Source organism: Phyllobates terribilis, unplaced genomic scaffold (genome assembly GCF_046119375.1).
Source record: "Phyllobates terribilis strain yellow unplaced genomic scaffold, ASM4611937v1 Scaffold_3__8_contigs__length_932513732, whole genome shotgun sequence".
NCBI classification, from domain to species: Eukaryota; Metazoa; Chordata; class Amphibia; order Anura; family Dendrobatidae; genus Phyllobates; species Phyllobates terribilis.
In genome coordinates, this window is record NW_027362763.1 from 624,746,579 (window position 1) to 624,772,602 (window position 26,024).

General features: G+C 44.9%; 1 protein-coding gene across 1 annotated transcript in view; it reads right to left on the reverse strand.

Annotated features, from left to right (window-relative positions):
* Positions 1-26,024, reverse strand: part of NUP133 (nucleoporin 133) — a 326,459-nt gene that overhangs the window by 273,301 nt on the left and 27,134 nt on the right. The window contains exon 4 of the mRNA XM_073671535.1: positions 25,119-25,217. Within this exon, the coding sequence (XP_073527636.1) occupies positions 25,119-25,217 (99 nt within the window). The remainder of the gene's footprint in view (positions 1-25,118; positions 25,218-26,024) is intronic.

Here is a 26,024-nt window from a genome sequence, read left to right on the forward strand (position 1 = left end):
GAGAGGGGGTCGTCAACTTACCTCTCCGACGTCCCCCTGATGCCTTCCAGGACCTGCCATTGTTATGGCAGCTGGAGGTCACATGACCGCCTCCAGATTTGCCATCCTGCTAGGCTCAGCCTGCAGCTGAACTCTAGCAGGAGACAGACACTGATCAGTGATTAGAAAAATAAAAATTAATGTCCCATACAGGGACTAAGTAAAAATGTAAAAAAAAAAATAAAATAAAAAAAAAAAAGTAAAAAAAAATGTTTTCAAACTGTTAAAAAAAAAAATCACAAAATAAATAAAAATAAATAAAATATTAAACCAATAAATATGTATATTTATGCAAAAACAAAAAAAGTACACATTTGGTTTTGCTGCGTCCGAAACAACTCGATCTATAAAACGGTCACACTAATTAACTCCTTCTGTGCACACAGTAATAAAAAAAAATAAAAAACGGAGCAAAAAACTATACTCATCATATCGCCAAACAAAAAGTGAAAAAAAATGCGATCAAAAAGCAAAATGGAAATAAAAATGGTACCGCTGAAAACGTCATCTTGTTCCGCAAAAAAACCAAGCCACCATACTGCTCCATCAGCCGAAAAATAAAAAAGTTATAGCTCTTAGAATGGAGACACAAAAAAAATATTTTTTCTATAAAATTTTTGTGTAAAAGCGCCAAAACATAGAAAAATATACAGTAAGTGTAGTATCGCTGTAAACATACTTACCTGAAGAATAACTCTGCCTGATCACTTTTACCACACGCAGAACGGCATAAAAAAAACCTCAAAAACAATTCCTGAATTGTTTGTTTTTGTTAATTTTACCTCCCAAAAAACGGAATAGAAAGCAATCAAAAAATGTCACGTACCCAAAAATGGTACCAATAAAAATGTCAACTCATCCCGTAAAAAACAAGCCGTCACATGACACTGTTGGCCGAAATATGGAAAAATTATAGCTCTCAAAATATGGCGATGCAAAAACTAGATTTTGCAAAAAAAAGCGTCTTAGTGTGTGACAGCTGTCAGTCATAAAAACCCGATATAAGTCTGGTATCGCTGTAATCGCACCGACCCGAAGAATAAAGTAATCTAATCAGTTATATCACACTAGGAACGGCGTAAAAAATAAATAAAACCAATTCTTCACCTGCTACTGATTTGTTTATTATATCTCCCAAAGATCGCAGTAAGGCTCTGCTCACATTCATCCTGCGCTCTGTGCTGAGCACTTACCCCTGAGTTTCCGTGCAAATCTCTGAAATACGTGATTCAGCCGGAACCCATGACGGGAGATTCCCTGTAATGAGGCAGATATAGGCCACTGTGGACGCCGTCTAGCCTGGGATCCCACGGTGTCATTTGTTTTAGGCGTGCATAAAAGTGCGGTTGGCCACAGTTTTGTGCACTTCTGAAAAAAAGGACACCGCTAAACAGAGGCCAGACGGAGTCCAGAGTAACTCTGCTGCCTCATTACAGTGAATGGATCCCGCAGGGGTTTCATCTGAATTACATCACTTGGAAATTTAGATGGAAACCCCGATGCAAGTGCTCAGCCTAGAGCGCCGGATAAATGTTACATAAAATGTTCCCAATAAAAGCTTCAACTCAGTCCTCAAAAAAAGCTAGTCCCCACTCAGGTCCTTTATCTGTTAAAAATATAAGGGACTTCCAAGTTACTGGTAGCAGAAAGGCTCTGGAAAAGCGAAATGACCCTTGCCCCCCAAAAGAAATTCAGAAAAGTTTGTGCTCCCAAATCCAAATGCCTATTCTACAATAATTTGTTCTCCAATTGTCAAATAGTGCTCCGTCCCCCCCAGATCTCGCCGTATGGCTGAGCGGTACGATACAGCCACATATGGGGTATTGCCACTTTTAGAAGAAATTGTGTGACACATTTCGGCACCATTTTTACCCATTGCCCTGTGTGAAAATGTAAAATCTGAGGGTAAAATATTTTTTGTGGTAAAAATATAATCATGCTTTTTTCACTGCCCAATGGTATAAATGTAAAAATTAAAAAATACTCACTACTTCCCTAGATGAATTCCTTGAGAGGTGTAGTTTACAAAATGGGGTCACTTGTGGGGGTTTCTGCATGTCAGCGACTCTTCAAATGTGACATGGTGTCTGCAACCTATCCCAGCCAACATAGCGCTCCTTTCTCTTCCGAACCCTGCCGTACACCAAAGCAGTGGTTTTCCCCCACATATGGGGTATCGGCGTACTCAGGAGAAATTGTACAACAAATTTCATGGTGCAATTTATCCTATTACCCTTGTGATAATGCAAAATTAAGGGATGAAAAACATTTTTTGTGGGAAAAATGTGAAAATTTTATTTTTACAGCTCAATATTATAAACTTCTGTGAAGCACCTGGGGGTTCAAGGTGCTCACCACACATCTAGATAAGTTCCCTAAGGGGTCTAGTTTCCAAAATGGTGTCACTTGGGGGAGGTTTCCACTGTTTAGGCACATCAGGGGCTCCCCAAATTCAACATGGCGTCTGCTAATTATTCAAACAAATTTTACATTCAAAAAGTCTAATGGCGCTCCTTCCCTTCCGAACCCTGCAGTGCGCCCAAACAGTGGTTTTCTCTCACATATGGGGTATCAGCGCGCTCAAGAGAAATTGCACTACAAAATGTGTATTCCATTTTTTCCTGGTAACCTTGTGCAAATAAAAAAATTGGGTCTAAAGTAACATTTTTGTGAAAAAAAGTTAAATGTTCATTGCTTTCTTCCACAAATTGCCGTGAAACACCTAAAGGGTTAATAAAGTTCTTGAATGTGGTTTTGAGCACCTTGAGGGGTGCAGTTTTTAGAATGGTGTCACTTTTGGGTATTTTCTGTCATAAAGGCCCCTCAAAGTCACTTCAAATAAGATGTGATCCCTAAAAAAATGGTTTTGTAAATTTTGTTGTAAAAATGAGAAATCGCTGGTCAACTTTTAACCCTTATAGCTTCCTAACAAAAAAATTTTGGTTCCAAAATTGTGCTGATGTAAAGTAGACATGTGGGAAATGTTATTTATTAACTATTTTGTGTGACATATCTCTCTGATTTAAGGGCATGAAAATTCAAAGTTTGAAAATTGCAAAATTTGCGCCAAATTTCCGATTTTTTCACAAATAAACGCAAGTGATATCGAAGAAATTTTACCACTGTCATGCAGTACAATATGTCATGAAAAAACAGTCTCAGAATCAGGGGGATCCGTTGAAGCGTTCCAGAGTAATTACTTCATAAAGTGACAGTGGTCAGAATTGAAAAAATTGGCTCGGTCACGAAGGCAAAAACAGGCTCTGGCGCGAAGTGGTTAATAAAATATACACAGCTATTGCCTCTACAGTGTTGGCAGGGCAATAAACATTAGACAGACCACAACAAGTCTATCACAAGGTGCCATATATGGATAAATTCGACATATAGAAATTGATAAGCCACAATAGCTAAAGACGTCTATGAGTGATGTATTACTAAATGGTTAGATCCCATTATCACTCCTACTAGAGTGTCCCTACCTGTCAGTGGAGGTTGGCACCCTAGTCCTATGCGGCTCACCCGACTACCCCTGTCTCGCCCTGACGGGAGAGGGAAAAGCCCTATTCGCTATTGGAAAAATATAGAAAATCATATGTCATAGAAAATATTAAGAACCTCTCCTTCCCTGTGAAATCTCTCTTCCTCCAAACCACTCATCCCCCCTCCCCTACACCATTTGTCAAAGGAGCAAGAGCTAACACCCTAACCAGTTGCTTCTATGTAAATTAGAAATGTACAGGAGAGGTGATAATCAATTGTCCATTCTAATTAACATACGAATGTAGCTCATAGTAGCAGAGGCCTGTGATGAGTAAACACCTGGCTAAAGAGGAAACCGCTCATTAAACTTCAAAGGGGATCTACCACAATCCTCACAATAGCCGGGTCACTCATTTGCATATGTGTTCAATCTGCAGTCTTGCAGGCACTGACAAAATATCGGAAGTTCTATACTTCCAATAATAATGGGACACACATTTAGCAGCAGGGTCAGCTAAGGAACAATATGCATATTTTTCCCCGAGAGCCCTACGGGTGAGCTGTAACACTAGAGGGCAGAGATAACCAACGTCAGTTATATCATGTCTAGTCTCTTAAAAAGGTAAAATGGTAATAAAAAATATGTTATCACTAGCGAACTTCTGCGATCAACCAGCGAGAAGTTATCGCAGAAGTTAGAGATTTTAATAGAAACATGAAGGGTGGAGCCAAGCCCGTGTGAGGTCATCCCAGTGGAGTGTGTGGGCAGGGCACACTTTCGGCATAAAAGATAAAGCTGAAGATGGGTCTGTACTCATGCCGGGAGGTATATATTCTATAAGCAGGGGTCCTGTTCGATAACGGTCCAATGGGGCGCCTCCCCTCCAGCTAAACCGAACCGTCTCTGCGATCTGTCTAGTTGGATTAACAAAAGAAACTCTTTATTTTGTGTAACTGTTTATTCTGAATTGTATTGTCCCCCATTGTAAAATCATTTGTATAATTTTCATAAAACACTGCCTTCCTTTTGGATTAAAAATAAAATTTAATAGTTCTGTTTCTTTTGTTCGGTAATAGTTTCTCCCCCGAAGCCATATACGCTACCAGAAAGCAGGCGTCCAACCAGGCCTGTATTGTATTTAGCAATTAATGGTGGGTGGAGTTAATACTATATATGAAGGGGCGATCACTCATTCTGATCAGACCATGTCAGTGAGCACTGCCTCATCTATGCATTGAGCCTGATCCTAGGACCTCTGATTAGATAAGGTATCATTTTTTTCTCCATATTACCTGTTGTATTACTCCTGATGAAACTCAGAGGAGAAACCCGTTGGGTTTATTACAGGTGTACTGCTCCCACATTGTAAGGAGCATTAATGATTTTCTGATGTTTACTGTGCACCATGAAATGAGTTTATCATAGGTGCATAGCTCACATTTTTGGCTGGAGTGTATATTATGATTTGATCTCTTTGTGCACTCCCTACATTATTTGGAACTCTAATTAGTATGTTTTCTTTATTCACTATGTATTATGGCAATAACCTGTGATGATATGAAGTTTAGTCTGAGTATGACAGTCATTATTTTTGTACGGCATTCATAAGTCTAACCAAGCCATTTGAATTCTTATCTGGATATATATGATTTTCTATATTTTTACAATAGTGAATAGGGGGGTTCCCTCTCCTGTCAGGGCGAGGCAGGGATAGCAGGGTGAGCCGCCGAGGAGTGAAGGCGCCACAGGCGTAGGACTAAGGTGCCAACCTCCACTGACAGGTAGGGACAACACTAGTAGGAAAAATAATCGGGATCTGACCATTTAGTAATAGATCACTCAAAGACATCTTTAACTATTGTAGCTATATTTATTTTACTGATTTATATAGCGCCATTAATTCCACAGCGCTTTAAGGACATTATGGGCACTGTCCCCATTGGGGCTCACAATCTACATTCTTTATCAGTATGTCTTTGGAGTGTGGAAACCGGAGAACAGGGAGGAAACCCACACAAACACAGGGAGAACATTCAAATGCCTCGCAGATGTTGTCCTTGGTGGGATGTCCAATTTATCCAAATATGGCACCTTGTGATACACTTGTTGTGGTCGAGGAGCGGGGGCGCCATATGCGCAAGTTTTCAGGGTACTGACCTCCGCAGTCAGGCAGGGAAGAGTGATCGTTTCATAGGGACAGTGTTAGTCCCTCACATGTGGGTTATCAGTTGGGTGTTCTTTTGTTGATTTTATTTTATGTATTTTAAAAGTTTAAAATCACCCCCCTTTCGACCCATTCAAAATCCCCCCCAAAAAAAACCCCACATACACATATTTGGTATGGCCGCGTTCAGAATCGCCAGATCTATCAAAATAAATAAAATAATTAATCCGATTGGTAAACGGTGTAACGAGAAAAAAAATAATCTAATTGCCAGAATTACGTTTTTGTTTTGTTTTTTTGGGGTCGGCGCAACATTGCAATAAAATGCAATAACAGGCAATCAAAACATCATATCTGCCCCAAAATGGTATAAATAAAAACGTCAGCTCGGCACGCAGAAAAAAAAGCCCTCACCCGGCGTATGGGTTTTTTTTTTTTTTTTTTTTTTTTTTTAAAAAAAATTCACCACTTAAAGAACATATACATGTTTGGTACTTGACCTGGAGAATAATAATGGCAGGTCAGTTTTAGTATTCAGTGAACGTGGTAAAAAAGTTTAAAAAAAAAACGGTGGAATTGCATTTTTTTTTTCAATTTCACCGCACTTGGAATTTTTTTCCCGTTTTCGAGTACATGATATGGTAAAACCAGTGATGGTGTTTAAAGTACAACTTGTCCCGCAAAAAACAAGCCTTATTGGCTTACAAGGCTATATTGACCGAAAAATAAAAAGGCTATGGCTGTGGGAAGAAGGGGAGCAAAAGAAAACACAAAAACGGAAAAACCCAAGGTAAAGTTATATTTTATTACATTTGGGTAAATAGTACAGCAATTGCGGTGATTTAGGTTAATAAAGTGCATACATCAATACATCACCTTACTGTGAAGTTTTTAAAACATTGTAAAACCTCTTTTGGAAGCAGCCTGTTGCATCTTCGCATGAATGTTAGTTATTAAGCAACAATTAAAAAGGCATGTTCTGACTGCTACAAGTTATCAATTTAGTTACAGGCAGCATGGTGGCTCAGTGGTTAGCACTGTTGCAGTTTAAATCCCACCAAGGACATCGCAAAAGGGTTTGTAAGTTTTCCACATGTTTGCGTTGGTTCCCCAGGGTACTCCACACTCCAGAAATATTGGATAGGGAATTTAAATTGGAAGCCCCAATGGGGACAGTGATGATAATGTCTGTAAGAAGCGCTGCAGAATATGACGACATTATATAAGTATGCTAAATTAATCTATCAATTAACCATTCAGAACCCTACTAATTGTCAGAACAGATGCATGTGCAATGGCACACCAATGAAAGGTCTATGGGGCTGATTGAGATGAAAAGACTAAAACACTTGGCTTTCTCAAATCAATCCCTTACAATCTAAATAGACTTTGATCCTCATATGTGCGCATACTAATTACGGTAAATTTCAGGGTGCTCCAGAATCTGAAGGGTACATCAGCTGTGAGCTGGAGTAGATTTCTGGTATAGTTTGTATTAGTTTCTGGAATAAATTATATAGTCTACCTGTCTGGACAGCCACTGAACAGTTCAAAAAACCGGCGATCTGTTAAAGTCAAAGTGTCTACATTCTTATAGCAGAAACCTGGCATGCAGCCTTTAATGAATTTCCTCTTTTAGCTTTTGATGTAATTTTGGATAGGACCTATGTAATCCGTAAGCAAAATATTTCTTCCTCTTGGAATTGCAATTGCTGGAGTGAATGCTGGCACCAGAAGCTGGAAAGAATTCATCCAAGTAAAGAAATGCTTTAGCAGAGGAGGCAAAGAACAGATGTAAATTGGTACCTACCCAGAGGAAATTTTGTTGGGTTTTATTACTCACCACGTGACACCTATGCAATTTGGGTCACGCCGAATATTTACTATTGTGCATGGTGGTTCAGGAGGTGTAAAGTCTATTGTTTCCCATTTTTTACATATCTTCTATATGTATTTCATAACAGCCTATGATCCTGCTGATATCAGACCTGACTGGATCAGATCCCATTGACGAGATGTTATATATTACTATGACATATGCACTCCCATGCTGCTGAAATCCAGTAATAGTGTTCACATAACACTGGTATTTGCAATCTTTGGTCTGAACAGCCTTATTGGGGCCTAATTAGTCTAAATCCCACAGAAGGCACTCAGATCAATGAATATTACTTACCTATGGGGCAGAACACTACCGTGCTAGCAGAATATTTAAAAAAAAAAAAAAACACTACACCACACAATAAGACCCTATAAGAGGACATGAGCCTGCCATTGCTTGGTTCTAGAAATAATGCTCTGAAAAACTTCTTTATTGTGGTGTATTATTTAAAAGGAGCTGTCCAGGCTTGGGGCGCAAGTCTCCAGTCACCTTACGTGACTGCAGACTTGGGATTACTCAGTGCATAGTGTGCGCACTGTCAGGATTCTCCGGTGTCGGCAGTGGTTTGAGATTTGCATACTTTTGGCCACATTCCGACTAGGCATATTTGGCCTCAACAATTTACTTGTATTGAGAGAGGCTGAGCACATCTATTCGTCATGTAACTGCATGAATGCAAATTGCTGTGAGGAGTCACAAGCTTTTAGTCAGAGTGACTGCAAACTTGAAGCTCAAGCATACACAATCACTTTAATGGGGTTTTCACAATGAAAAAAGTAAAATGATTTGGCTGCCCCTTTAATGAGTCCCCAAATCCACCCATTACCTTTATTTTTCATGTTTGCTCCCCTTCTCCCTGTGCCTCTAGACTATATTCCCCAGGAAGCAAAGCTGTATCTGTCCCAAAGCTAGCGCACTCCCACCTCAGCCCATCCACTCAACTTAAAAAACACCTTACGGAGACTCCTATAAGGTCTCAAGATGGAGACGTTGCTGGAGAGTCCCCCCCCACCACCACCATTCCTATCACATCACCTAATATGTGCTATCCTGAGAACCTCGGCATTCAATGTTAAGAAGCTGGCACTGGCTGGCTCCGTGTACTGTAGGGGAGCAATGAGCCAACATGTATTCGGCTGCATGTCTCGTGGCTGTTAGACATCCGCAACACATGCAAGGATTACCCAACAGCCGTGAGACGTGCAGTCGCGAGGACACGAATATGTTTTTCGAGCACGCCGAAGACACTACGGTTAGCACTCGAGCATGTTCGCTCATCACTAGTGTTGAGCCACCCCCGTAGTGTTAGAGTACGGTTCGGTTCGTCGAACACCCGTGTGTTCGCCGAACTGTTCGTCGAACACCTTCGAACACCGTTAAAACCAATGGCAGACAAACAAAAACACATAGAAAACACCTTCAAAGGTGTCCAAAAGCTGACAAACTGCTCAGAAGACACAACTAACACATGGAAAAGTGACAAGTACATATAGTCATGCGAAAAGAAAAGAGATGGAGGAGTAAAAGGAGGGGGAGACACAGATATAGGCATGTCATGCCCTTCTAAAATCCAAAAAGTGAGAAGCCGACACGGCCAGTCCGTTCCTGCCTGTGCCACCTCTGTGTCGCCGGGTTTGTGCCAGAGCTGCGGTGGACCCTGACGGCCAGCCCCCCTATCCCAATACTGGTGCCTGTCCGCCGGTGGGTCGAGACCCCCCACGGTGGGGGAGTAACATCTGCAGAAGAAAGACCATCTTCCAGCCAAACTAAGATGTCGACTTCTTTTCGTGGACAATGTGATACGATCCCATTCTTACGGACACGCCCATCGCTACAAATTCTAGATGAGGCACAAAAACAGCAGGTGCTTCAACGGATATCAAGTGCTCCTTCAAGTGGGCTCTCCATCACCTCAATTTCAACATCACAAATACTCCAGTCCTCAGAGGTGTCACCCCAATCGCACTTGCTTCCTCACAGCTCCCAAGTCTCCAGCTGCCCGTCTGAGTATGGGGTAACACAGATGGCTGAGTCTGCCCAGCTGTTTACTCATACTATAGCCTGGGAAACGGAGGTCTGCTCCAGAGCTTCTGTTAATCCAGATGAGGAAATGATCTGATCCGATGCCCAGAATCTTTATAAAGTTGGATCCAGGACCAGATGAAGAAGGTTCTGAGCATAATGTAGACCCGTGTTCCCAAACTGTAACTCCTGTTGGTGGAGACAATGATGAAGACGATGATGAGACTCAAATACCTGATTGGAGCGACAACTTGACTTTTCGGTCAGGGCAGGAAGAGGTTGGCTCTGAGGGCGACGGGTGTGATAACACACAGGGTGATGATGACGAGGTTGGAGATCCCACTTACTGTCAACCCACAGTCAGACAGTCGATGAGGTCAGCAGAGGAGGTGGAGGAGGATGTGACTAGCCCTGGGGATGGGGATGACTCGGTACCCGGGCATTTGCCTGGCCTTGGGGATGTCGCGGTGGTCGGCTTCCTGGCCCGTACCCTGGGGTCTCTCTTTAAAAGGGTGGATAATTCTTAATTTTATAAGAGTTCATGACGCCACCTGTGGTATCTGGTGACAAGCACCAGCGCTGCAGCAGTCCACTGAGGCCGGTGATAAGGCAGCTCGATGGTATAGCTCCCCACAGGTGGAGCTAGGTCTCAGGGCAGCGTATGCAGGGGGAATGCAGGACAGGTGAGACCCAGCTGGGTCAGAGCAAGAATGGGAACGGACACGGTAGTCACTTCAGTACCTTTTACTGGTGGAAATTCAGGCACATCCCGGAGCACTGTAGGGTGAAGGGTGCATATCAGGATCCTCCCCAATGAGCGGGTGTAGGGCCTCCTGTTTCTTGCCTCTGCGTAGTAAGTTTCTGACCTGCCTGGAGCTAGGCCTAACTTTGTCTCTGTCCTGCGCTGGCTGACCTTGTGGTAGGGCCTTCTCTTGGAGTTCACGCTCCCAGTATGCGGGGCCTAAGCGTCTCCTGGCTCTGTTACATATCAGCACCTTAGCGATCCTGGGACTTGTAGTTCTCCAGGGATTCCGGTTATGCCTTACTGGGTCATAGAGATACCGGTAAGCTCGGATCCTGTGTCCGGTAAATGCTTCGGGGTGAGCTGGTTAAGCTCCTCTGCCCCTTATGTACTAACTCGCCTTCGGCCTACTCGGGCCCTCACTAGGCTATACACACTAACGGCAGCTTGCCGCGCTTCACTGATCTTACGGCACCGGCACACCTTAAGCTCTATCTGGGCTCCCTGAATCTAGCAAGCAGGAGCCTCGTGCTCCACTGCTGAACTATTAACTGCGTTCTCTAGACTAGACTGAGCTCCACTGCAGACTGACCTCTCTTAGGCTTCTCTACTGCAGGAACTCTTCAGAGGAACTGAACTGCCTAGCTCCACCTTCCCTATTTATATCCCTAACGGGCTCCCTCTGCTGGTCTGAGGTGGAAGGTGGAGATGTGTGAATGTTTATGGGGGCCTCTTGTGGAGGATTCCATCAATGCACTCTTGTAGGATCTGTGAGACCAAGCGCAGCGGGGCATCACAGATGCTATTGACGACGAGGTTAGGTTGCGCCTTCCTGAACAGAGACGGAGTACTGGAAGCACGTCAACAACTGCATCCTCAACCACAACTCTGCCTCTGACCACAAGTCGTAGTGGCTCTTCAGGTCACATGGGCTCTAAGCCTTGCATAGCCTGGGCATTTATTCAGATCGATAAGGATGACCCAACTCGTTATCTGTAATATTTGTCAGCAAAAGCTAAGTAGAGGCCAAAAAATACATAGTTTGAGTACTTCATGCATGTACCGTCACATGGATATGAAGCATAAGTTGCAGTGGGAAGCTCACTGTGCTACAATGCGGCCTAGCCGGCTGGGCCAACCACCGTCTGCCCCATCTTGTGCATCCGCAGCCTCTTCATCCTCTGTGACTGGGGGGACAGCAGTCACACATGTTTTTGGACGCAGACCTGCCACCTCTTTACCCGCAACAGCCAGTGTTATTGGCAGGTCGTCAGTTCATTGGGAAGTGGAAACACCTGCTAGTGTTGAGAGCTCTCCGACATCGAGAGCACCACCTTTGGATCAAGGCAACCTAACATGTCCGCCTGCATCTTCCTCACAGACCGGCAGTTGCCGGGGACACCCTACTCAACACCGTCTAAGCACAACAGCCAGCCCTCGGTCCCTCAGATGTGGAAAAGTAAAAGACCATTTCCTCCTAGCCATGAGAAAGCTAAGAGGTTGAATTTCACCATTTGCAAGCTGTTGGCTACAGAAATGCTGCCTTTCCACCTGGAGGACACAGAGGATTTTCAAGACCTTATGTCCATCACAGTGCCCCAGTACCAGATGCCCAGTCGGCACTACTTCTCAAAGAAAGGTGTGCCTGCGCTCCACTAGCATGTCGCACACAACATCACCGCTTCTTTGAGAAACTCTGTGTGTGACAGGGTGCACTTCACCACAGACACTTGGACGAGAAGGCATGGACAGGGGCGTTACATGTCGCTGACTGGGCACTGGGTAACTATGGTGACAGCAGGACAAGGGGCTGCTGTCCAAGTCTTACCGTCCCCACGAGTTGTGTGTTAATCCTCTTTATCTCGAACTTCCTCCACTGCTTCTGCCTCCTCAACCTCCTCTCGGTCCTCCACCTGCACCCAAAGCCTGTCTGGTAATGCCACCTGCTTTCTAACTGCGCAGAAGGAATCCTGCACACCTTACTATGCTGGCAGCAGGGCTCAACGCATCAGTGTTTACTTTGAAATGTCTGGGAAATGTGAGTCACACAGCTGAGGAGTTTTGGTCAGCTCTGGAGACCCAGTTTCATGAAAGGTTGTCTCCACTGGACCTGCAACCAGGGAAGGCCATGTGCGACAATGCTGCAAACCTGGGTGCGGCACTTCGCCGGGGCAATGTCACACACGTGCCTTGTATGGCTCACGTGTTGAACCTGGTTGTCCAGCAATTTTTAGCCCACTATCCCGGACTAGATGGCCTTCTGCAGAGTGCACGGTCGCTGTGTGCTCACTTCCGCCGTTCGCATCCCGCAGTTCAACGACTTACATCTCTACAGAAGTCGTTGGGCCTGCCAGTTCACCGGCTGAAATGCGATGTGCCGACACGGTGGAATTCAACTCTGCATATGTTGCAGCGACTGTGGCAGCACCGACAAGCCCTGGTGCAATACATTCTGACGTATAGCCTGGGCCAACGAGATCCAGAGGTGGCGCAAATCACGCTGGAGGAGTGGTCTCAGATCAGGGACCTATGCACCCTTCTGCACAGTCTTGAAATGGCGACGAAGATGTTTAGTGCTGACGATGCCATTATCAGCATGACTATTACGGTGATTTACATGCTGGAGCACATGTTAAACAGAATTCGGAGTCAGGTGGTGGGACAAGATGAGGTGGAGGAAGTAGAGGAGGAGTCGTATGCGGAAGGGATAACATCTCCAAGGTCCAGACGGTTGGCAGCACCAAGGCGGCAGGCATGGGAGGGTGGGGGAGAGGGTTTAACCAGGGCGCATGGTAGCAGCCAAACTGTTGAGGAAGGTGCAGGAGCCGAGGAAGAAGTGGAGGACGAACTGGCAATGGGCATGGAAGACTCATCAGATGAGGGAGACCTTGATCACATTTCTGTTGTGCGAGGTTGGAGGGAGAGGGCAGAGGAAAGAAGCATGATTCTTACCTCGCTACCAACACAACAAGGACTTGGTCCTTCTGGATGCGCAAGACACATGAGTGCCTTCTTGCTGCACTACCTGCAACATGACCCCCGGATTGTCAGAATTCGAAGTAATCCCGACTACTGGGTTGCCACACTCTTAGATCCCCGGTACAAAAGTATATTTGCCGAAATAATTCCTGCCATAAAAAGGTATTGACGAATGCAGGAGTATCTGTTGCAGAATCTTACATGTGCTTTTCCACAAAACACCAGTGGTGCACGTAGTGAATCTCACAGTTCTAACTTGCCAACGGTGGGACTGTCGAGTCTTCATCACTCAAACAGTAACAGTAACACAGTATCTGCTGGTAACAGCAATTTTGTGGAATCGTTTCACCACTTTTTTAGACCATCCTTTGCAAGGCCACAGGAGACAAGAAGTCTGACACATAGTCAATGCCTAGAGAGGATGGTACAGGAGAATCTCCAAGTGAACATCGAAGCCATGACTGTCACTGGACCCTTGCTCATTTTGGTATTCCAATCTTGAAAAATCGCCGGAGCTCGCCACTCACGCCTTGGAGATCTTGTCATGCCATGCAGCCAGCGTTCTCTCTGAACGTGTGTTCAGCGCTGCTGGTGGGGTGCTGACAGATAAGCGCACGCGGCTGTCCACTGAGAATGTAGACAGACTCACGTTCATAAAGATGATCAAATCATGGATTCACAAGGACATTTCTACCCCTGTGTCATCCTTGGGAGACTAAAAGCTTGGGGATTTGGTAAAATCACCTCACCAACCGTTTTAAGCAACAGTGGGGCAATTGATGCCACTTAACCCTAGAACGCATGACCATAAAAATCTACACTTTCACATACCTGGGGCCCTTTAGGCCCGTGTGCAAATAACATGGAATAACTCAAACTCAAATGACAAACAACTATATACATGAAGAATACCTAGAGTTTCAAAGTTCTAACTAAAGCAATCTTGCAGAAAATAGAAAACAATTAACTGGGCGGACCTGCAAGGCCACAGGTATGCGTTCTAGGGTTAAGTGGTGTCTGTGCCACAATTTTGGGAGTCCCCTTGCTGTGTCTTACGTGACGTTGGCATAGTCAATTCCAGGTGGGTTGGGTCGCACCCCCCTTTTAACTGTAAGAAACTACATACACTATGGCTTGGGGTAACACAGATGGTTGAGTCTGAAGAGCTGTTTACTCAGAGGTCTGCTCCAAATCTTCAGTGTCTGCTAGTCAGCGTAGAATTTTTAACTGCATCTAGCCTAGGCAATACTTTGGGCGTAGTAGCCCAGCTGCGAAGCAAGCTGCACCGCCTGTGTATCTAATAAGAATTTTTAAATTAATCTAGCCTAGGCAGACTGTGGGGACCCCCAACCAAACCCAGATGCTCAGCCCCCCTACCGCCCCCCTTTCATGGACAACCCAATAATGTAACTCTTACAACTGGATGGGTGAGGATCGGTCACAGCTTTATTAACTCTTTATACTCATTCCATTAGAAAGGCATTTTATTTATAAAATAATTCAGCTTGTTGCAGCATGCCCTGGGTCCCCACTCCGGCAAGTTGGCCAACAAGTGTAACTCTCCAACATGTCCTTTCTATTTCCAGGCCACGGAGGATCCAGCGTACTCGTATGCAGGACTCTGACCCCCACCCATCACTCTTAACGCTTGTTCCACTCCATCCTGGAGTCCTGACAGGAATATGTCCAGTCCAATATCTATTAAGTGAACACCGTCGGGCCGTATGAGGCCTGCTTTATCTCCTTCCAGTTGTCGGTGTCGTATCACTACACCGCCTCTGTCTCTTCTAAATTTTGCCATCCGAATATTTATTACCCGCCTTGTCCATTCGATGGCCGTGATGTCTCGCGCACCTTGCCATACCGCTATCGGCACAATCTCTGACCATACTATAGCTAATTTTGTGAAAAATTCTCTGAAGCGCTCAGTGTCTAGTTTCATTATTGCCATTAGTTATGCGCTCTTGTGATGACCTAGGTTGTTTCCCCCGGCCTGTATAACTAAGATGACCGGACCTCTTGCCTCTCTCCCTACCTTGATTACCTCCATTAGTACCTGTGGCCATAGCAGGCCTCTAATACCTCTCCAGTTGAAATATGTGTTATGAAACTCTAATTTCCTCCCGCCTGGGCGGACTTTCGCCCTTTTTTGTGCCCAATATATATACGAGTGGCCTATCACTCACACTGTTGGCTTAGCGTCACCTGTAAAAGAAACAAACCACGTTAGGATAACAAGTCTGGTCTTCTGTATCTCGCCAAACACGTGGATCGCCATCTCCCTATCCTCAACTTCCGTTTCTGACAGTCCTGCTCTTGCTGCTTCCGTGGCCGCACCTATGCGGAATGAGTGTGTCCCGTAATCTTTGGGGTGGTTCCCTGCCGATGTTATGCATTTATTAAATATAGCTTGGAACAGGTATCTTGATAATGGCGTTCCATCAATGTGTGATACGAAGAAATTACTTTGTGATCTGATGGTTAGATATGTTTTTACTATTGTTACCCGACTCAGTGTACCGTTTGTGGGTTGTAGAAGTACCCAAGTACCCCTGCCCGCTGGAACCGTTTTCGATTGGTGTATGCGTACACGTATTGCATTATTGGCTATGACTACTTCCTGGTGTAATAAGCGTCCACTGGTGGTAATTTTGGATTGAGGGACTAATTCGCTTATACATAGCGCCCCGAAGAAGGCGATCACAAATGCAGTAGACATTAGTGTTGCTTCAAATTGTGAGTGTCATGTTAATGGTGTTAGGGATAAGATGTGAGAAATCAGTTTAGTGACACGCGACGGGACGTCTACATTCCTGACTTGGCTGACCCCTTTTCCACCCTTTTATGGATTGTCTGATGATGAATCTTTGTCACATCTCCCCAATTCAGTAGTTGGAAGTGAAATGCTACTCCGGTCAGACACCGCTGCGCTGACACCCCTGATATGCCCCTCATCATTAGCTGGTGGAGAAATTCTATGGTGACTTGTGATCTGGCTTGTTCACATTGGTCAACCCGTCTGCCTGCTACTAGTCGTGTCCACTCTTCCCATGCCTTACCGTATGCTTGCCACGTTGACGGAGCAACTGACGCTCTGATTAATGGCATCAACTATTCGCCACTAGATCCCATAGGGAGGGTGGGCAACTGTTGCCCGATGGGTGGGCGTTGTGGAAGAGCTCTGTGAAAATCTGCCAATTGAATTGTTATAAAGCGTTAGCAGCAGCTTTATACCCCTCAGCATAGTGGCTAGCGCGGACCCATACATTGTGTTTTAGGCACAGGAATACTAGCCTGCGTAGTAGGCCTAGCACTGGGAGAGACGATGATGCCATCTTATTAATGCAGTGCGCTAGGCTGGTGTTTTGTGTTATGAAGCGTATATTTTTGTTAGCCAGGCGCGCGCCCCATATTTCTATTGCTACCACTATTGGGAAAAATTATTTTCAGGGCTAGATGCAGCTAAAAATTATTATTAATTTCAAAGCTGGTGGAGCTTGGTATAGATGGCCTAATACAATGAGTCCCACACACTGCTAGAAGCCCAAATATTTTTTCAGAGGTAGATGCAGATAAAAATTATTTTTAATTTGCAACCTGATGGAGGTCAGTATAGATGGACTAATAGAGAAAGTCCCACACATTGCTAGAAGGCCAAATATTTTTTCAGAGCTAGATGCAGATAAAAATTATATTCAATTTGCAACCTGATGGAGGTCAGTATAGATGGACTAATAGAACAAGTCCCACACACAGCTAGAAGCCCAAATATTTTTTCAGAGGTACTGTAGATGCAGATAAAAATTATTTTTAATTTGCAACCTGATGAAGGTCAGTATAGATGGACTAATACAACAAGTCCCACACACAGCTAGAAGCCCAATATTTTTTCAGAGCTAGATGCAGACAAAAAATTATTTTGAATTTGCAACCTGATGGAGGTCAGTATAGATGGACTAATAGAGAAAGTCCCACACACTGCTAGAAGGCCAAATATTTTTTCAGAGCTAGATGCAGAAAAAAATATATTCAGTTTGCAACCTGATGGAGGTCTGTATAGATGGATTAATAGAACAAGTCCCACACACAGCTAGAAGCCCAATATTTTTTCAGAGGTAGATGCAGAAAAAAAATTATTTTGAATTTGCAACCTGATGGAGGTCAGTATAGATGGACTAATACAACAAGTCACACACACACAGCTAGAAGCCCAATATTTTTTCAGAGCTAGATGCAGAAAAAAATTATATTCAATTTGCAACCTGATGGAGGTCAGTATAGATGGACTAATAGAATGATGCTATGCCCAAAAGATTTTACTTCACTAGGTGCAGTAAAAAAATTGGTATTCTATACACAGGTGGTATATCTTGCAACACAGATAGGCTACTCCACTGACTAACACACTCTGCAATAGGCCAAAAAGGATTAGCTTTGCTAGATTCAGCCAAATGCTGTGAAAAAAACTTGCACAGCACTGGCACAGACCTGCCTGGCAAAAACTGATAGGAACTGATTTAACCTAGTCCTGAAAAGGACTGCAATTACAATTAGTCTTTACTCCCACAACCTATCTATTTAAGAGCACAGACCTGCCTGATAAAAGTCATCGGAAATGCTGTAACCTAGTCCTTAAAAGGACTGCAATCACAACTATTCCCTACTCTCAAGCTATCTGTATATTTGTGCGAAAATTGGCTTGAAATTAACAAGGTATAGCGCACACAGCAACAGCGGTGCCGTCTAACACGCAGCTGCAGCAGTGAGAAAATGGTGGCGACGGGGAAAATGGCTTGGTCTTATAGGGCAAGGACATGTGACATACACTGCCAATGACACATGCCCTTGCTTGTGTGAAAAAAAGCACTTCGCTCCGTATGTGCGCTGCTGATAGGCTGACAGATTGCACCTCCCCACTGTAAATGCGGGAAAGAGAAAAAAAAAATGGAGATCTTCATTATTCCTGCAGAGATCCATCCCCTGCCCCTCCCCCCGCCCCGCTGTACACTCAAACTGCGTATTAACATTAATTTTCATCATTACTGAGAAAAAATCCAGTTATGATTTTGGTGCACGAACAGTTATCGAACATAACCTCGAACAGCCGAATTTTTCTCAAATTGTTCGTGTTCGCCGAACGGCTCTAACACCGCCCAAAACAGCTCGAATTTGAGATTGGCGAACAGTTCGAGTAGAACAACGCTCATCTCTAGTCATCACTATTCACTACACATCATCCTCAGCCACTGTATAATGCAGAGGATCACAGATCACGTAACCCCTACCCCCAAGCCACATTACATCACCTTTCAGAACACACTGCTGACTGTTCAAAGCACAGACAGTAAATCTCTTAACCAAGCTCTAGAACAGTGCAAAAGTTTTAACCCATTAAAGTGAATGTGTCAGAATCAATTCTCCTAAACAGTCTATATGGGCATGTAGGTCAAAGAAAGCTAAATACAATGATACCTACAAAATAAGGTCTGCATTCCAGCAAAATCCACATTTTTCTTACATGTAAGTGAGCTCTTCAGATCTTCGGGCCGGACACAGATCTCCCTGAGAACCTGCTTCCATAGCTTATTTAGCTTATTTTATACGAAAGGGAATGTTAGCAGTGTGAGACATGTAACTAACACAGAACTGAACTTTGTCTTCTTGCAAACATATTTGCCGCATTTCTCACAGCTCTGCTGTATTACAATCCTGTCTGCCTGTGAGGTGGAACCTGAAGCTGAGGGGAACCTGCAGATGTGTCAGTTATAATCGCACACAGCTCTGCAGTGAGATCAGGAGAGCAGAGAGCGGCCGTCACACTGCTAATGCGCGCTTATTAAAAATAAGCTTTAGAGGCAGATTCTCATGCAGATCAGGGCCCGACCTCAGTCTCTAAGTACAAGGTAATTTTTGTTTTTTACCATAGACATGCACGTTGTCACAATTCTCTTGTCAGATTACCCAGACCCAGGGGCTCCTTTCCTAATAGTAGGGTTGCCCTAGCTATCCCTGCTCCCTAGATTACTTTGGATTGTGAAGATGCTAGAGCCACGTACCTTGCTGAACTCCTGAATGTGCCCTATATATCTGTCCCCTCACCCACCCAGGGAAGTGAGGAGTAGCACATGTATATACACAAACCAGACAAGCAAGGAAAGACGTTCAGGGACAAATGAATATACCAATTATACAAATATCCACTCACAGACAACACTGGGGATAAAAGGTAGGACCAGGGATTGCACACAGCCAAAACACCTAGAAAGTGTCAAAGATAAACACTACAAAACGCCTCTACAAACAACCAACTCCTCCACCAGACAGTACAAGACTTAACACTGGCAATCTAAAGGATAGACAGATATTCAGCTGAGATAATCCAAGCTGGGAAGCCTCAGACTCCAAGCTTAACAGGTTAACCACTGCACTAACAGAAGCCTGCAGCTTTTAATATGAAGAAGTGCTTCTGATTATTGCAAGGGTACGTGAAGTCCATACCCATGACACGTGTCAGGATTTGTTCTTTGAGTGAAGAGTTCTAGGTTTGAATAGAACCATTCATTTTACCATATAATGTACTGAAACTCGAAGAAAGATTTCAAGTCTGATGAAAGGTTAAAAAAAAAAAGTGAAAAAAGTGCAGTTCAGCCATTATTTTTTAGAGTTTTGCTTTTACAGCATGCATTGTGCGCTAAAATAACCTGGAAACTGATCGTCCACAGTCTGATTACGGAGATACCAGACATTCAATTTTTCCTATTTAAATAATGGAAAGAAAAAAAAAATATCAGCTGTTCGCAAAAAACATTTTTTTGGTACTCACCCTAAAATCCTTATCTTGGAGCCTTTATTGGGGGACACAGGAATCCATGCGTGTATGTTGCTGTCACTAAGCAGAAATAAAGTCTAACTCCTCCCCAGCAGGCTACATCCACCGACTGGGAAAGAACTAACCAGTTTGTAAGAAAGCAGTAGGAAAGGAGGTAAAAGAAGATTACCCCAAGATGAACCAACAATGACACAAATAAGGGTGGGTGCCGAATCCCCCAATGAAGGATCCAAGAAAAGGATTTTACGGCGAGTACCAAAAATCTTCTTTTTCTTTCGCTTCATTGGGGGACACAAGAAACCATGGGACGCCCTAAAGCAGTCCCTAGGGTGGGAAGAGACAAGTACTCAAAAGGTAAGGTCGGTCCACTGCTGCACGAGGGACTTTACCATTCAGATTGGCATTTTCTGAAGCCGAGAGGTGATAACGTGTAGTACAAGAAGGTGGTGTGGACCGAAGACCAGAAAGAATGACCAGTCCATGAAACAATAGGCAGGTTCTGGACAATCTGGGAGTGTCCCCCTTTCAGGGGAGAAGCTGCAGAGAAAAAAAAAACAGAACAATGAGTTCAGACCAAAACACCAGACTGTCTTACTTAACATTCCACCCTGGATGTAAGCCATGGCTAGTACAGATAAGACTAGCTCTGAACTTCAGAGGGCTGGAAGAAGGGAAGAGTCATGGACTTTCCAGTGGCCCTGGACTTCTCAAAGACAGCTCCCCAGGCCCAGGGACAAGTATCCCTGGACAGTTCCTACATGCGATAGGTGGAAGACTCTCAAAAGAAGGGAAGAAGGATAGTCCCTCCCAGTGGGGGAAGCTTAGCAAGAGGGAGAAGAACTAAGGTTCGATCTGGGAATGGACCACCCTGTCCCATGTGTGCTTCCAATGTCCCTCAAATTTACTCAACACGCTCATGAAGAGAGTGCCGACAAACAGGCTAGATACTGGATTGAGTACTAGACTGTTGGCAAAAGTAGACAACCGTACTTTAGCTGCAAATAAGGGAGATAGTAGGTATGATCCGCTATGGATAACGAACAGAGAGCCCAGCAATAGTTAACATAGGTAACCACTCCCTAATCGTGGCCGTGGAGCGCCAGTTGGAGTTATGGCAAAGGGAAAGCAGCTAGTGAGTGACATACTGCAAAGTGTGGAAAGAATACCAGACAGTTGACGCATAAGTAACCCTCTGTGGCAGAGGTAGAGGCGGTTGTAGGCATGTCTGTCCTTAAATAGCAGTGGTGAGGTAACACCCTCTGAATATGACGGGAACGCGTGAAGTGTGCCACGGCGCATCCCTAGTGGTTCTGTAGACTTGTCCCTAGGGACAGGGAGTGCGGCTTCTGTATATACCTTAGACAGGAGTACCACGCGATGCGGTAGTATCCGAGGGGTCCATTAGAGGAACCGGGCAGCAGGAACAAAGATCTTAGAATGTTACCTGATCTGGAAACAATTTCCTGAAAGTTTCCCTATCTGTAGGGACTCTCAATCAGATTCTTCATGGATGGAGTAAACTACGAAGGGAGTGTTTGGTCTTCTTAAGGGAGACAGAGGGCTCTGTGGAACAGGGTTAGTCTTGACTTAGTCTGCTGACAGCTGTTTTCCGGCTGTGCATCATTTCCTGTAACTTAAAGAGTCTAGATTTAAGTGACAGGGGATGAGGGTCAGACGCCAGGACTGCCTCTGGGAGATAGGAGTGGGACATAGAACTTAGCCTAGATGATGTAGGAGCGAAGGTGTCCAGACCTTGAGCATCAGCGAGCCCGCTTCCTAGACCTATGGAAGGTCTGTCATGGCAGCATGCTTTTGATTCAGGCAGGAACTGATCAGAGCTGCAGAGGCAGATGGTTTATTAGTCAGTCGCGTGGGGACCTCTTACAATGACTGAGTTACGTTGGTTAGGTTGGTATTGAAAGAAAATAGGGAGGAAACCTACTCTGAGGAGGGGGTGCGTTCTCATCCCTGGCGGCAGGGGACTCCCAAGAGACTTTCTTGATTCTGGATGCTGCGGTCAGAGCAGGGACCAATTCCATAAAAAAAAGAAAAGAAAAAAAAAAAACTTTTTTGGGGGAATGATCTGTCTATAAACTGTAGTTCTGGGACAAGGTGTCCCACAAGTCTATGAATTTGGAGTGGAATGTCTATAGTAATGCCGGAACCAGTGGGGTGAGGGGGTGGGAGGAGGAAAAAAAAAATGGAAAAAAAAAAAAAACACCTCTCAATGTAAAACCTGGGGATCCCTGGCAAGGGGACTAAAGCCTGAAGGCTGGACAGGACCTACCTGGTACTGTGTGGAGACCCCGGTGTTAGATGACACTAAGAGGGAGGTCCACAGATGTCGCAGCTGGAGCTATGATGGGGGCCGTAGGCAACCGCAGTAACAGATGCTACAGGCAGCCACACAAGTGTTGCGGCTGAAGCTAAGCCAGTGGCAGCAGGCATCCGCAGACACACAGATGTCACAGCTGAAGCTATGCCGGGGACCGCAGGCAGCCGCACGGATGTTGCGGCTGGCGCTGTGCCATGGCCGCATTTAGAGCTGTGGAAGGGCTGCAGGCCCTGTGAGTAATGAAGCTGGATGGAGAAGGAGGGGGCAGGGCCAAAATGGGCATGCTGGGGAGAGAGTAAAAACCCCCAGGATTGGTCTAAACAAGGCTCGAGGAAAGCGCCGCAGCTGTACTTGGCTAAGGTGTGACATGGGAGTGGTCTAAACGGGGAATGGAGCTGGGCTGAAGCCAGAGCCTAAATTTTTCGAAAGTGCCGAGAGGGAGAGGGATGGAAATCAACGGAGGGGCTATCCACGCTGGTGGGGCACATATGTCACCTCTTGATAATAAATAGTCCCCTTGATCCTGTGAAGCCCCCACCGCCATTTAAATGGACTGTGGAAGGGAGGGATGCCTGTATCCAGACGTGGTCCCGACTCTTTCTTCACAGTTCTGAAGACTGCATCAGGACCCCGGGTGAGGGGGGTGTTGCTGGAATAGTTGCGCCTTCCTTCCCTCACCACCAGAAGGCGATGTCAACCATGGATGAGGGGAGAATCACTAAGAAGTGACCATAGTCTTCCTTCGGCCCACTCAGAGGAGGGGGCTGGTGGTTGGGAAAAGACTGGACCATCCGCCATGAGCCGCCCTGAGACACGATTGAAGTGTTAGGGAAGGGGGGGTTTAAGCGTCCTGCCTGTTAGACAAGAGTGGACAACGTGGACAGCGCCACACTGTTCTCTGTCCCAAAAGGTGGGAAATTAGGGTGAGCGGTTACACCGCTGCCCGAAGTCACAAGCTGTATCTGAAAGATAAAAGGGAAATTAGTAAAACACAACAACAAGATGGTGGAGATGGATCTGAACGCAAACCCATGTCTATCTTCTGGGACACCAAGCAAAAAATACATTCTCTCCCAGTCAGTGGGTGCAGCCTGCTGGGGAGGAGTTAGCCTTTTTTCTGCCTAGTGTCAGCAGCATACACCCATGGCTTCCTGTGTGCACTAATGAAGCAATAGAGGAAAAAAGGTTTTTGCTTTGTGTTGCCATTTTCCGAGACTCGTAACATTTTTAATCCTTCTGTTGATGTGGCTTAGCGAGTCTTGTTTTTCTCATGGTTAGTTGACATTTTTATTGATACCAATTTCATATGATGCATTAATTGCTTATTATTAATTTTTTTAAAAAAGTAAGGAATTGAGGTATTGACTTTTTTCTCTTTACGCCACTTAATCAGGTCAGTTCCATATTTACATGGATCTGACTGATGAAAACACAATTTTTTCTCTTTTCATCATTAGAAGAAGAAGAAGAAGAAAAAAAAAAAAGGAAAGCCGAGATGAAAGCGACAGGGGGTTCAGCTGTCGCAGTAATTTATCAGTGCTCTGCGAATCTGTCACTGGGGCCCAATGGGAGCTTGAGCGTGTGGGCACTGGAGCACGTTCTATTTAAATAGCACTGTGAAGAGAATGATAGCTGCGGCTGGAACTCTACTATATAATACAGCTAGTATTTGCCACATGTGACGGGAGCTCAGATCTTAAGCACCCCCCACACACACGTGAGAATCCCTTTCCAGGATGTGCATACAATGTCCTTTTGCGGGAAGGGGTTAACAGCAAAGGGAATTCTAAAGTTTCTTCCATTCGGATAGTCTTTTCAATGCTTTCAACCCTTAAAAGCAGATTCCTTCATAAGTGTCTGGCTGCTATGAACAAACTACTCCCTGCAATCGGATATATGTTTAGGCTTTGCAAATGGCGGAAAGACCATTATACACATTTCGTGAAAAAGAGGTTTTACACATACATACGGGTACCAGTAAGTCAATAGAGAATGTTATACCCTAAACCTTTCTTAATGCGTGTGTAGTGTTGGAGCAGTAAAATACTCAAATCACAGTCTTCCCCAGCTTCCAGCCCTGGTCTGATCCCTCTTCTGACTCGCGTGACTGAAATTCCAACTCCCCAACTCACACTGGGGTTGTGTGTGTAACTTGGAAATGCAAGTCTAGGGATCGTCGTCGTCCGTTGCTTATATAGAGCTATCATTTTCCACTTTACAGACATTATAGGCACTGTCCCCATTGGGGCTTACTATCTAAATTCCCCATCAGTAGCTCTTTGGAGTCAGGGCGGAAGCCCACACAAACACAGGAAGAACATACAAACGCCTTGCGGATGTTGTCCTTAGTGGGATTTCAACCAAGGACCCCAGTGCTGCAAAGCAACAGTGCTAACCACTGAGCCACCGTGCACGTTACAATGAGATTCATTACACTTGCAGTGTAAAAGCAATTTCCAGTCCACACACAAACCTCTGTGTAACGGGACGAGTCAGTTAGAAGAGTCAGAATACGGCAGAAGCGGAATTGAAAATAGGTGAAGACGGTGAGTGGTCATTTTAATGCACCTATACTACACACACATATTTAGAAAAGTTTAAGGAATAATATTTTTGTTGGAAATGCTTCTAACAATACTTACTTGTATAGTTGTTGCATCTCCATCGGTCGATATGTCTACCAGATCTGCAGACCAAGGAAAATCACTCGGTGGGAGCTGTAGTTCCTTACACGACATAGACTGAAAACAAAATAAAAATCTTTAAAAATTGTATTGAAATTAAAGAAGTTGTCCACTACTTTTTACAATAGCCCCAATGTATTTACCCTGTGCCGATAAGGCTGTTTGTAATTACTTTTAGTTGTCTTTACTGCCTGTGAGCGGCGCTATCGCTGGCCATCTCAGGCACCACGTGACCCCCGGCGGCAGCCAGCTACTGCTTCAACTGAGGTCACGTCAATTTTTTTGACTCTATGTACGATTTATACATAATTCAAGTAATAAAAATGCAATTTAATTAAAGGGGTTGTCCACTACTTTATATTCACCCCTCCATGTATCCCCCGGGCCTCTAAGACTTCTTGTAAATACCTTATGTTGCAGATAATGCCTGTGAGCGGCACCATCACTGGCCGCTCACAGGCATCACGTGACCCCGGCTGCAGCCGGCGCCGACATCACGACAAGTGCTGGCAGCAGCCGGGGGTCATGATCTTCCTGGTTCCACGGTGGATGCCAGACTGTGGGCGGGGTTACCCCTCACATAACACCCGGCATCACCAGCGTGCTCTGCCTCTCCCCATTCATGGGTAAAGCGTGCGGTGCATGCTGGGTGTGATGCGGGGGTGTAACCCCGCCCAAAGCCCAGAAGTCACCGCGGGGACCTCAGCACTGAGTCAAGCCTCACTTGTTGTGACGTCAGCGTGGGGTCACGTGATGCCTGTGAGCAGCCACCGACAGCGCCGCTCACAGGCATTTTCTGCAACATAAGTTATTTACAAGAAGTCTTAGGGGCCCCGGGGAGATACATTGGGAGGGTGGGGGGAC